Source organism: Lepidochelys kempii, chromosome 27 (assembly GCF_965140265.1).
Source record: "Lepidochelys kempii isolate rLepKem1 chromosome 27, rLepKem1.hap2, whole genome shotgun sequence".
Lineage (NCBI taxonomy): Eukaryota > Metazoa > Chordata > Testudines > Cheloniidae > Lepidochelys > Lepidochelys kempii.
In genome coordinates, this window is record NC_133282.1 from 18425957 (window position 1) to 18439521 (window position 13565).

The following is a 13565-nucleotide window of genomic DNA, read 5'->3' on the forward strand; positions in this document are numbered from 1 at the left end:
CTGATGGGAAAAGCAATTTAGCAAGATAGCATGAGATCTCAAGTACTGTGCTGAGACTGTCATTTGGGTTACTTTATCCCTGTGGAACAATTAGTTACAAGTTTCTTGGTCTCCAAACAGTCTCCTCTTAGCATTTCTTTGTAGTCTAATGAAATCCTAGCACTTCCAGTGCTGTCTTTTTTAACATGAAAACTCAAAAGAACAACGGGACCACGTGCAGCTGTCCTCGGAGGAGCAGCTTTGGAAGAGGGTTGTGTCCGATTAGTTGGCTGTTTGTAGCTGGGGATGAGGAGTCACCAATCTGGAATGCTATGGGGTGGGTGGGTGGCTCAGTCTTCATGGAACAGAGGAGTCATTTAACATGTGCCTTGCTGGTGGAAATCAGAGGAATGTGAGGTCTGCCTGTCACGCCCCATTGGAGAAGATTTATTTTGTACTTTTTCAGAAAATACAGCTTCCTCCATCGGTAACCTGGACTGTGGGTTTGGCGAATGTTTCATGACCTGTTGAAACATTACTGTGGCAGTGGCCTCGTCCTTGCACGTCTTTAGTTCCCCCTTACCAGATCCCAGCTGTGTTGGAAATGCAGGCTACGGCTTTTGTTTCCCTTTGGCTAGTAACTTGCCTGCTTGTTTTAAAAATCTCCTTTATCTCTGTATTTGCTTTTCATTAATACAATTTGTGGCATCGCTGTTTGAATTAAACACAGCCAGGCGTGTCGTTCACTTCCTTGAAACCCCAGTTCCTAAACCTTGGAGAGAGACAGAGCTTATCTAGTGACACGGGCCTGTGATCAGCCGACCCCCGTGGACCTGACATTTATAAATTGGCGTTGCATTTCTGAGTGTTTGTGGAGCTGCCTTCTCGGAGGAAACAGTCCTCCAAACAGATCTCTAGGGCTGAGTGGGACTCGGAGCTTCCCTTTCCCACCCATTAGAATGACAGGGGTGGTTGTGCAGTTGGCCAGGAAGTCACTGAAGGTTGCTGGTGTGCTCCAGTTGGGAGGGATGTGTGGAAGCTCCCTGTGAGCAGGATTAGGAGTGCTCCTTGAGTGCTGCTTGGAACGGATGGGTAGCAGCATGTGTCAGACAGGAGACATCAGGTCAGCTCATGGAGGCTAAAGGTTTGGCTTGGCATTTGTTGCCGGGGAGAGGATTATCTCTGCAGCCACGCTGTCAGCTTCAGGCCGAGGGTGCGAGAAGCACTAGAACTAATGAATCTCAACCTGCAAGTGTTCCAGAGGAACCGTACAATTCGGACTTGGCTCAGGTCACTCAAGCATCAATTTTTCCCAACCTGTTACCCATCCCTGACTCCAGTGAATTAACCCCACGCAGCACCCTGTGAATGGTGCACCTCGTCCGTTACCCGGCTGCCGTGCATCTGCATCTAAAACATACTGTTAAAGTTACAGAGCAGGGAAGTTCCAAGTCCTTACAACTATTGTAGGAAACCCAATTAAAGATGGAGTCAGCTATGCAGACTTTTTCTCTGAGTGATATTTAACCTGCCTAATTGTTGGTGCTGCGGGAACTCAGTGAAAGGACCAGACACTGCCTTAGCAGCTAATTGCAATTCATTTCCATGCTGGACTTCCAGATCCATTTCCATCACCCCAGCAATACACTAGTCCAAGTTGAGGAAGGTCAGCTGGTTTATAGAGAATTATGGCATTCTGGCAGCTGTTGCTAAACTTTGGTGAAGGTTTTAGTCTGCATTCTTTTTTTCTGAGTGCATAAGACAACCCCGATGGCAAATGCTTGCAGCTCAGGGTGCTTCTCTTCCAGGCATGTGGAGAGCTTTTTTTTTTTTCTTGCTCTGTGTTGTCTGAGCTGTATGCCAGTGATTCACAAATGCTCATAGAATGCACTGTTGCTCAGCCATTGGAGGGCAACGACATGGATCTTAAATATCCCTTTTGGCTGTGAAGCATTAATTTCTTGCATGCAACTGCTTCCAAGTCACGCGATGTCTGGATCACTCCAAATGGTGGGGTCCCCAGCGGGGAGGGTTGCAGTTTTGGGTGGTGATGTCAAAATAGACTTCATACACAGCAAACGTGGTAAGCTGCAAACAGCCGTGTAAAACAAATAAAAAGGAATATTAATGTCCTGCTTTGTGGCCAGCTGTTCTGAGCTGTAAACTGAGAACTAAGATCAGGATGGATGGACAGGCGCACACCGACTGCCCTGTGAAGCTCTTGGCATTCTGTCGCCAGAGGGGGAGTATTCCTTCCTAGGAGGCATGGATGGGCTTGGAATCCAGTGGGCAGACGTGGGTGTAGTGAGACCCAGATCCCCGCCCACTGGTTCACAACTGTTTGTTGTTTTTTAGTTTGTAAAAGGCCCTGAGCTCCAGGCAAATCTCGTGACCATAAGCAAGAGTATCGCCATTTCATTTACGCGTGGGAAGGGCGATCAGCCATGCTGAAGATAAAACCTGACTGAATATTTGGGGAAGCCTAATAATCCTGAAGAATCTAACCACAGGCAAGGGCCACTTGACTTCAAAGCGAAGGAGGCACCTCTTTCAAGGGCAGGCCCTGAATTGGGTTCCCAAATCAACACTTCAGCACCCACTTAGGCACCTGGATGGTGCACTGCTGCTTATACGCAAGCATGAAAATTTGACTTTGACTTTGTAGATGCCCTCAGTTTGGGGAAAGCACTTTACCTGTGACCCTGCAGTTCCTGGGGATCTCATGGGAAAATCCCTAGGCGTGCTGTGCCAACAAGCGGTGGGTTGGAGAGGCCTGTTAATATGAAAACCCTGAGAGGGAAGGTCCGGGGCTTTAGCACAAACCAAAAAATCCTTTTAAGTCCCTGTTTACTTGAAGTGCAGAGCTAACCATTTCGTGAATTCTTCCATGGCACTTGATCAGAAACAAGAGACACTTTACAAAGTTATGCAGTGAAGCAAGCACACTTGGGGCAGGCATCCACTACTGCAAAGCAGAGCAATGTGCTCTGGATCTTCCTGGGAGCAAACGTGAAGAAGCATGGCAGGAACTTTCTTTCCTTAGATTTTGGAGTTCTGTTAAATGAAAGTGACCTGGTATAATCATCTACTTATCCCCGCTATTTCCATGCTGCAGCAGCTTCTCTTAGACTTAGGGTACCTAAGGTTGTGACAAGGACTTTGAGCATACCTGATAGTAGCTGCCTGATCAGGGTGGATCAGAAAGATTAGCAGTCATGGTTGCAATGTGTGGGACTGAAATGCTCCCCTCGCTCCCCTCTTATTTCCCCTCGCTTACAGAATAGGAATTAGTCACAGGGTGCTTATTGTCAGGGTTCCTGCAAAACACATGACCTGGGCAATAAAGCTTTCGCTCCCTTGCGGAAACTCCTGGCTCATCCCAGGGATTCCTTAGCAGGGAGCTCGGTCCCTGTGTGCACAGGCAGGCAGGAGAATCTATTAGCAGAATGTTGTTTGTCTGAACGCTTCACTCTTTGGCTGTGTCAGGAGAGTGTCATCTTTGCAGACTGGGCTGTCAGTGACTTTGCAAGCTGTGTCGTGGTAGTCGCTCAGGACTTCTCGAGTTTGGTTGCTTTCCAAATAATGTTCCCAGTGTCCTTGTGACATTTTTCAGTGTATTCCATTTTAAAATTATTCATAATGCAAAATGTGTCCTAAAATAATGCTGAAAAATTACTCTGCTAGAGCTCCTGAGAGAGACATCTGGTTCCTCAGAGTGCCAATTTGGTTCCAGTGGACAGCAGAATGGAAAGGGTTTCTCATGGGGCACACAGAAACATGCACTTGTTTTTATTATGAATCATGGTTTTTCTTTCCATATTTTGCAGTGTTTGACCCTCAGGCAGCTGTCCAGGGTCATTCCTTTCCAATTTAATTTATTACGGAAAACAAATGAAAGAGCAAAGTTAATGCCGAGGTTCTGAGATGATGTGCATATCTCTGTTTCTCCAAGAGCACTTACTGAGGGCCAGGGAAAATGTTCTTCAACAGCTAAACCCAGACGACTCTGAGGGGGCTCAAGAACGTGCAGGGGAGGGAGAGGGAAGTTCCAAAGCATTTAATAAGAAAAGTTAAAACTTGAAATGTTTCATTCAGTGTAGCACACTTTTTCTGTAGTTTTGGGGGAGAAGGGGACCGTGTAATATTTCCTGTCCCCATTTGTACCATTTTGAAATAATCCTGACCAGGACTTTAGCAAGAGCGACCATTGGTCATGTGGATTTAGTGGCATTAGGGAATGTTGGCATTGATTTGTGGGAGACCAAATGCTCCGACGGGAGGGTGTCAGAACCCAGAAAGGCCATTTTGCTCCACGTGACTGCATTTTATAATGGGTTGGGGACCGTGTCAGAGCCTTCAGTGATAACAGTGCCTGTAGCTTGTGAGGGCTCCCAATACAGCGGCTTGCAGCTTCAATTGGGCAGGTCTAGATCAGATTTCTGGGAAAACCACTAGTTCAGGTCAAAGACTGCAAGACCTCCAAGCCCCAACTGAGATCAGAGCCCCGTTGTGCCAGGCTTGGTCTAAGGCCCTGATCCTATAGCAAGCTCCCCCTGGGCGCAGGGCTCCATCCAAGATGGGCAAAGGGTGTGAGGAGGAAGTTTTATCGTCTCCACTTTGTCTGGGCATTATGTCCTAATGGTGTGGGCCATCAGTTTTCCAAGGTAAGTTGGTGGAAACTCAGTTGCACAAGATGTTTTAAAGTGTAACTGGGCAAAGCCCTCAAGAATCTTCTGCCGAGAACCATCCTGGCCCTTCCCAAGGGCTGGAGCAGAGGGGTTCTCTAGATTGCCCCCGAGTGTTGGTCCAATCTCTCCTTTTAATTTTTCAAGAAAAATGCAATGACTAAGGTGAGAGAGAGGAGGACTGCAGGCATTCTTACAGCCCTCAGCCCAAGGAAATGCATACGTGCACAGCGAATGCTGATACTTTCACTTGTTTGTTCTTTCAGCGTTCTGGTGGAGTTTTGGGGTGTCTTTTTGCCGTGGGAAACGCCAGCATAAGATCATGAGAGATCATGATCATGTGTTAGTTATAAGTATAATCTGTAGAATGTGATTTTTATAAAAACAATATCCTGTAGGAGACACATGTTCCTTTCATTATCCTCTAAATAGTTCCATGTGACACCAGCTTCGTGGATTTCTCCCCATGTTTGTTGCTCGTGTAAAATTGATCTTTCTCCACGAAAGCAGCATTTTGACAGTTTTTTCTCCATTCTGCCCAGGAGCTGGGGGAGAGGAGAAATCTGTAATAGTTCAGTTGGGTCCTGATCCCAACTGTGCTACTGAAAGCTTCATTTCATCTGCCTGTCCCGATATGCAGATTTAACGAGGTTGTAGCCAGTCCCCACTTCGCTTCTGACACTGTAAATAGCTGCTTGTGTTGGAGGAATGATCATTTTCGCTCTCTCTCTTTTGCAGGGTTGAGTTCCAGAGTAAGTTCTACATTGGCACTGGATTCAAGTTCCTCCCGTTCTCATTTGACAACATCCGTGAAGGAAAATTGGACGATTAGAGCGTCCCTCGGCCTAACTGAGCAGTGTTAGACTCGAACGCTGGTGTCTTGTGCTGTGGTTAGCCCTTGTCCCCTGTTGTGTTTGTGTTGTGAAGTTGTGTGTAGCTCCCCTGCCATGATGTGCTGCTTCTGCGAAAATGACTCCCATTGCAGCTGCCCGAAGTGTCTGTCTGAGGCTGTTAAGTGGAGGGCTGTGACATCACTGTTTCAAGCGTAGCTGACATCGCTTCAGAGTCACTTCTTTCCGCCCTAAGCAAACAGCTTGTTTAGTGCTGTGCGTGTTTACCGTGGGGGTTGCATAGGAAATGTCTAGACTTGGTGTATATAATCATGTATTGGTTTATGATATTGTACAGTAATTAGCTCCTTGGCAGATTCCCGTAAAGCACTGTGGGGCAAATACAGCCTCCTATTGCATTAGGAACAGGACGTGCAAACTTTGGCCTGCCCGTAGCCTAGCTAATCTGAGAAGGAAGCATTTAGAGGGAAGAGTCTAATGTCTTTGCCACCTCATTTAAACAAACTGAGATCCACTGATGCACAGAGAGGTCTTGGGGAAAGCTGGGGCCACGTGCAACCCAGAGCAGTTCCCTCTTGCTTCCACACGTGCAGAGTTCTTACTGTGCTTGAGTGAGCTGTTCTCACAGATTGTGAATGGTGCTCTCTTCACACATACAGCTGGGTGCTTCCTGGAGGCCAGCAGAGCACACTTCCCTCCCCTGGCTGCTGTCAACTCACTGTAGCCTCCTTCCATCTGCAGTTGCAATTTCTAGCCTGCAGCATTCCTTCCCGCTGCCTGGTGCTGGGGGAGCTGGGCGGATGGGTTCTGACACTCTTCGCGGAAGGGTCCACTCACACTTTCCAGCCCTGCCTTTGTACTCAGCCCATGGAGTCAGGTCTCTTGTTTCCTCAGCAATTTCCCAGCATTTCTCAGACTGGACACTGAGACACGTGCTCAGAATTTGCCCACCATGGTCTGCACCTAACTTACCTAAAATGGCACCCAGCAGCCATCCTCAGCTGTAACTGGGAGAGCATCCTGCAGAGGCCACCAGCAGGGAACGGCTTACCCTGGCACAGCCCGACCCTGCAACATGCACATCTGTGTTGTCTTGGGGGCTGCAGTTTGTCTGCCCTGCTGTCTGTGCAAAGAGAACTTACCTGCTTCCTCGTAACTCTCCAACAGCCGAGATCCACGTGCTCTCCAGGCACGCAAGCCAAACAAACCCAGGGCTATTACAGTGGGGCAGGGGATGTTTTCTGTTTCCTCTCTGGGACTGGGGTCGGTGACCTTCCCAACAGAATCGGTCAGTGCTGTTTGGGCTGCTGGCAAAGTGGGGAACCCGGTAGGGTCCCTTGGGCATTAAGTTCCCTCGAGGGCCGAACAATGGGCTTCCACAAAATTCCCAGCTCTAGCTGATCTAAAGAACAAGGCCCAGATTCAGAGTCCTTGTGATTAGATCAGTGCCAGAGTCATGCTTTGAATTGGTGACAGTCTGTGTGGTGTGGGAGGGCTGGTCAGATGTCAGTGATGTCAGTCCGTAATGGACTGGAGTGGTAGAAGGGGGGCATACTGGGTGTGTGTTTGGTCCCTACTGGAGCTGCAGTCTGTAGTCATGAAGGTGTTTCTTTCCCTTCTCTGTCCCGTATGCACCTGTGCACTGATAACCACATCTGCTACCATGGAAGCTGTCTAATTTTTCTGGTCTCAGAGGCTCCATTGTGATTGTGTCTGTCAGTGTCAGTATCTCTTCCTCTGTCAACGCTGTCCTATTCTTAGCAATCATGCAACCAAGGAGAGTGAACTCCTGGCATTTTGTTCAGAAAATTCTGTTGTTTGTCAGTGCCGCCCCTCTGGGGCTGGGCTGTGTGATGCTGTGTCTCTGGGACTTGGACACCAAGGGCTAGGGCGGCTGATAACGTTACCAGAACCATGTGACGCTCCCCATTCTTCCCCTCCCAGTAGAGTGGAGGGGTGTGGTAGGAGCCACTTTGCGAGACGTGGGCATCGCACTCCCTGCCGGCTTGGTGTGGCTGAAGGACAGGCTCTGGGCTGCCAAGCCATCAGTTGTGCACCTCTGACTATTGCTTAATGAAGTTAGGAAAATCCGATATTCCACGGTCTCTGAGGGTTGGCCATGCTGAGTAACTCCTGTGCAATGTGACATCAGATCAAGCGTTAGGTGGCAGATAATTGCCCCAGAGACCCTCACAAGCGCGGCCAGTATTACAGTGTCTGGCCTGACAGCCGCACTTGGCCTGTCTGAAGAGTCACCTTGTGAAGGGAGCAAAGGCTGGGACTCATTGCAATGCCCTCTGTGGGAACAGGATTGAAACAGGGTCACTCGGAGGGCAGCAGGTGCCTGTTCCCCTTGTGCAGGGTGTGAATAGTCGCTTGCCTTCCCTGTTGGAAATAGCCTCATGAGTAGCGAAGTGTGTGTAAGCCCTCTGTGTTGCACAGTCAGTAATCGATGCACTGTATGGGGAGGTGGGGGTGGGATAGATACTAATGAAACAGTGGCTGGAATCCTTTAAAACTGGCCATCCAATGGGAAAATGCCATAAAATGCAGGATTCTCCGAAGTGGTGTGAGAAAAGTGTGCAGCGAGCACTAAAAGGAACAGACCGAATGTCTGAGCGAGGCTGGGGTGGGGCAGACAGGTACAGCTGGGTTTTTCTAGCCACAGCTTGTGTAAATATCCCACAGGGAGGAACTACATTGTGGGAGGTGTGGGACGTGCACACGGATTTGCAGTCATTGAGCCTGATTCTGTTTACATGTTGATTTTACTGTATGTTTACAATCCTGTTTTAAATGAAGTCCGGTCTGCAGCCGAAGCAGTAACACTAACTACCCTGCTGGCCTTGTTGTGATGCTTGGTACACAGTACAGTGTTGGAGTTGGTGTAACCTGAGCTGTCTGTATTTATTCCTTCCACTAAGCATGGCTCTGAGGCTGGGCCTTCCCCTCCCGAAGCAGAGCAGGCTGTCAGCCTGGAGCTGCTCTCTGCTATCTGGACATGGTGGGCAGAGGCCAGGAGGCACTTGCTGGCCCATGGCAGGGTCGCTGAGGTGCGGTTGGGTAGCTCTGCCTCTATCCCGCAGTGAGCGATGGAACCCAAGCGGGGGATGACAGATGCAGCTAGTTAATCAAAGGGCACTCGTCTAACTGAGCGCCCAAGTTGGGAATCCGGAACGTGAGCTCCCAGAGCCGGTGATCTGCCTCGGGTCAGGTGCAGAGTAGGGAATGGCACTTGTCAGTCCTGTTCTAGACAGTCCACCTCCCAGTTAAGTATGTGTCACTCTGCCCCTCCCAGCCAGCGCTTTTGAGGCTCTTGGAGGTGTTGCTAGGCGGGGAGACCAGCCCCTGCCAACAAGCTTTTGGCTGTGGGGGACGAAAGCTCAACTTTTATATCCTCCTGGAGTGTGATTCTGGGGCTTTGTGGTTTAACAGGCCTGGGGCTGACTCGCGCTCCAGCTAGTGGCTTCCTCTGTTCTCCTCGAAGGGCAGGTGGTCCCAGCCCCGCGAGGGCGTCCTTCCCTGGGCCCAACCTCTCACCTGAGCTGAATGCCTCCCCACGGGGGCTGCCGAGCTGATCGGGGCTCCCACCACGCAGGACAACTGGGAGGGGCTGGATCCTGCCTTCAGGGGCTGTGTTTCCACTCCGGGCTTTCCTGAGCCCCTGCCGCAGCTGCCGGGGGGCGTCGCGTTCCAGGGCGGGCAGAGCTGAGTCGGGTTGAGCCCCATGTTTGGGTTTCTGCGGCCTGAGATCCTTCCAGTGAAAAATGCTGCAGCTGTGGCTGGCCTCTGGCTGTTGTGAGCTCAGAGGGTCTGGCCCAGGGGTGTGCGGCCTGGAGCTCTGGATGTGGGTCCGGGGGAGGGGGCTTCTCGCTCACCCTGCGCCCTGGCCCAGGGCACAGGCTGGGCCCTCCCCAGGTACTTTCCTCTTGCTAACTTTGACCCCTACACTCTTGCCTAATCCCCCTCCAAGCAGAGTTGGCTTTTCACGCCTCTGGTCAACACGCGCAGCTGGTTTCATGACTTCCTGGAGCCGGTCCCTCTCCTCTCACCGCTCTGGAGCGATAGGTCTGTCTTGGCTGCAGGGGCTGGTCTGTGCCTATGCCCCACTCCAGCTGCCCGGCTCCTGAAGGGAGCTGGGCCTGTCCTGAGCCCTACTCGCCTTGCAGAAGGGCTCTGCGTTGGGTTGCCTGCAGTATGAGCCCATTGCTGGCTGTCATTTCATTGCTGGGGGGGAAACTCCCCTTATAGGCCTGGCAGGGGGAGCCTAGGGAACAAAAACCCACCAGCTAGCTTCTTCTCTAACCCAGTGACCACCCTACCCAGGGCACCAGAAACCAGGCCCGGAGGGAGAGTCCTGCTGCCTCCTTCCCTTTTAGCTGCCCGTGTTGCCACCATGGCTTCCTGAGCCAGCATCCGCCTCCCGTGCCCTGCTGCTGGGGGTGCTGTAGCCGCAGCTGGTGCCAGGGCAGGGCGGAGCGATGGCTGGAGACAAGGAATGCCTGTGCCCCCAGCCAGCTGTTCAGAAAGCCAGAGGGAAGCCTCCAGCCAGGGCTCTGCCTGTGGAATGGGTCAGTCTGTCCTGAGTGCGCCCTGGGTTATTGCAGTCAGACATGGCCCATCGGTACCACGAGGGAGCCCTGACCTCCCCCCCAGGTTTGCTGTTTCTTGGGTGTCCTCCTCTCTGGGCCTGGGGGCTCCAAGCCCAGCCCCATCGGCTCTTGTCTCACATGCAGCAGGTCCTGCCGCGGCAATTGGCTGAGGAGACTGCTGGCCAGCGGGCCTCTCCTGTGCAACCCCTCTCTGCTGACCAGAGAGGGGGAGTTGGCTAAAGGGGGGCAAGCAGATTTCTGGGGACTTGCTTCCCCTAGGCTGATTAACCCTGTCTTCATCCACTACCTCGCCCTCCTCCCGGAGCGAGGCCAGCGTGTGGGGCTGAGCGTGGCTGTTGCTTGCTAGCCCCATGGGACTGGGGTTTTCTCACACATCCTGCGGTCTCAGGTCAGTGCTCGGCTCCCTGGGGGCAGATCCTGCTTAATTTTACTCTGTTCCTGCTGTTTTCTGCTCTTCCCCCACTGCTGTCCTGAGGGGCACGAGCCCTTGTGGCTGCTGATTGCTGGGTGCAGGCAGGAGCAGCGCAGCTGTGAGCCCTCAGATTAACCCATGCCCTAGGGCGTGCCCCCATCCGTCTTCAATGGTCGCCCCGCCTTTGCTGGGCCGTGTTCTCAGCACCGCGGGCCCCACGCAGGCAGAGGCTGAGCTCCCTGCAGGGCCATCGCTTATCGTACTGTGCAGGCCGTGGGCCCCCCCTCAACACACCCAGCTGCTGGGGGCCCTTCCCCCCACGCCAAGTGGGCCAACTCCACATGCTGCATTCGGTAGAACAGCATCCGCTGGCAGGCCCTGAGCACACGGGTGTGTCTAGGCCTGGCCCTGGGCAGCGCCTTCCCCTTCCTGGGCTGGGCGAGACCCCACCATGGGCCGGGCCAGCCCTCAGGCCTGCACAGCTGGAGACCCGGTGACCCGCTGCACTGGGGTGTTCATGGGGGGAGCTGCCAGGGGAGGGGGCAGGGCTAGCCTGGCTCCTGCCCCTATTCTGGGCATGCCGCCTGTTGCATTAGCCTCATGGCAGCCCGGTGCAGCTCGGCTCCGGCCAGGCGCCCGGGCAGTGGGGCTGGGTGAGCAGCCCCCTCAGCCACTTCCTGGGGCCCAGGAGCTGTGGGCGAGAGCAGCCTCTTGGGCTGTTGTGCCGAACCCTGCTCTGTCCTCAGGTCTCGCATTCCTCCCACTGCGGGCACCGGCCAGGGCCTGGGACCGCGAGGAATCCCCTGGCCTGGAGCCCGGGGTTTGGAAATAGCAGCCCGGGGGCGGGGAAGAGAGCAGGACAGTCTGTATCTCCTCTCGAGGCTCACCGCCCCTGGCAGGACATGCTGCACCCGGGCCCCTCCCCTGGAGCACAGTGCCCCTCGCCCACTAGCGCTGGCATCTCACCCTGGCCCCCGTCATGCCCTCAGCCCTGCTCCCCACTCCTCTGAACGGGGCAACAGCACCATCCCTTTTCCCCTGCCCCCACGAATGCTGGGGCGTGGGGTGCACGCCCCGCCCTGCCCTCAGTACCACAGGGGACAGGAGCCCCTAACGGCTGCAGGGGCGTTTCCTGCGCCTCAACCCCTGCCCTGCCATTTGATGGGGTTTGGCCGCGTGGGGGAAGCCCCCACCCCTATTCCTCACCTGCGACTGGGGGCCCGTTTCTAAGAGAGCTGCTCAAGGCGGAGATGAAGGGAGGCCCCTGGGGCCTGCTGCTCAATCCACCTTTCCTCGCCCCTTGGCGGGCTGGGCACAGCCGGGGCAGGCTGGGGACGGGTCGCTGCAGCCTGGGGCGGAGGAGGGCTTGGGGGACCCTGCACGCTGCGAGGGGGATGGACAAGACCTGGGGCAACCTTGGCCAGCGCCTCAGAGCCCCTGTGGGCTCACCAGTGGTGGGGCCGGGGCCCCACCTCGCAGCCTGAGCTCCGGGGAGAGGAAGGGCCTGAGCTGGGGGAAGGGGGAGGCAGGCGGGTGGCATGGAGCTAAGGAGGCTGTAAATGCAGAGGCAGCTGGGGGGGGCTTTGCTCACCCTCGCCCGGGCATGCGTCGCCGGCTAGCTTACCCTGCCTGCCCTATGGCACCCGGCTGCCCGTGCACCTACAGCCCTGAGCGGGGCCCCAGGCTCCTGCCCTGACCTTTGTGCGGGGAGACAGCAAGGAGCCTGGCCTTTCCTCTGCGCCGAGGCGTGGCCACCGTCCTGGCATCCTCCCTGGAATACTGGCAGCCCAGAGCGCTCCGTGCCAACCCCTGCCTGGGGCCCGCGGTTCCCCTGCTCGGGGGCGGTGTGGGCTGGGTGCCAGGGGACATACAGACGAGGTGGGGGAAGGGGGGCAGCGGAGGGCTCCTGCATGCCAGCTCTGCCCCTGCAGGTGCCCCTGAAACTGCCCAGGGCAGAGTCAGCAGGAAAAGGGGCAGACGGGGGAGCTGCCTGCTCCCCATCCCAGCCTGGACCAGGGCCCCAGCCACCGCTGGTGCCGCACTGCCCTCTCCTGGCCAGCCCCAGCCTCCGTTCCCGGCTGCAGCCCCTCGCCCTCGGCTGGGCCCCGGGACCGCGGCTGCCCTGGCAGCAGGACAGAGCAAGGCCAGGCCCAAGAGCGAGGGGCTGTTGGCCCCGGGGAGGGACAAGCAGCTCTGCACGGAGGGATCAGGCCCATGCATGCTGCCGCGTGCTCGCTAGGTGACAGCAGAGACCGGGACTGGTGCCCCCGGGACTGGGCTGCGCCTGCAGCTGGGATGGGCAAAGGGCCCTTGGGCACAGCGCTGCCCCACACCCAGTGGGGCCAGGGCCCCGGCCTGGGTCGGGGGGACCTGCCCCGAGGGGCTCACAGCCCAGCCAGCCAGGGGGTCAGATCACAGCGGGAGCACAAAGGCTGCAGGGCAGGAACGGGGGGGAAATGGCTCCTGGGGACTCAGCCCAGGGAGTACTGGGCAGCTGGGACCCAGACCCAGTGCAGACAGCGCTGGGCAAAGCCTGGGTTGCTGAGTGGAGCTCCCGGGGGTTGGCTCCCTGGAGCAGGGGAGTCCTCGCTCGCTTGGATTTTTAAATTTGGGGGGGGCTTGAGGGCCTCACGCTGCCTGCCCCTTCGAGCATCGGCCTCCCTCCTGGCAGAGCAGGCAGGCAACCAATCAGCTCGTGGCCACGCGGCTGGGGTCCATGGGGCAGGAGCAGAGCTCCCACAGGCAGGCACCCCCGAGGGGTAGCTGCAGTGCTCGGGGGCCACCGGTGCCCTGTGGAGCCCCCCAAGTGGTGAGAAAGCCCCAAAGTGGGTCAGAGCCCCTGTGCTCAGCTCCAAGGAGGTGCTGCGGGGGTGCTGGCCATTCATCCAGGGCACGTGGCCATGAGCACGTTGTTGGGTAAACCCCCGTGCAGGATGCCTGGATTGTTGGGGGGCGCTGGGTGCATGGAGACGGGCTGCCCGGCAGGCACTGGGTGCTAGCAGGACTTGCCTACCGGGGCCGTGTG

The 13565-nt window shown here is 55.2% G+C and overlaps 1 protein-coding gene across 8 annotated transcripts in view; it reads left to right on the forward strand.

Annotated features, from left to right (window-relative positions):
- ATP6V0A1 (ATPase H+ transporting V0 subunit a1) overlaps positions 1 to 8406 on the forward strand; it is a 192822-nt gene extending 184416 nt beyond the window's left edge. For all 8 annotated transcript variants that reach the window (XM_073326097.1, XM_073326103.1, XM_073326095.1 and 5 more), the window contains one exon: positions 5403 to 8406. In XM_073326097.1, the coding sequence (XP_073182198.1) occupies positions 5403 to 5496 (94 nt within the window). In that variant the 3' untranslated portion in view covers positions 5497 to 8406. The remainder of the gene's footprint in view (positions 1 to 5402) is intronic.
- Positions 8407 to 13565: the final 5159 nt, after the last annotated feature.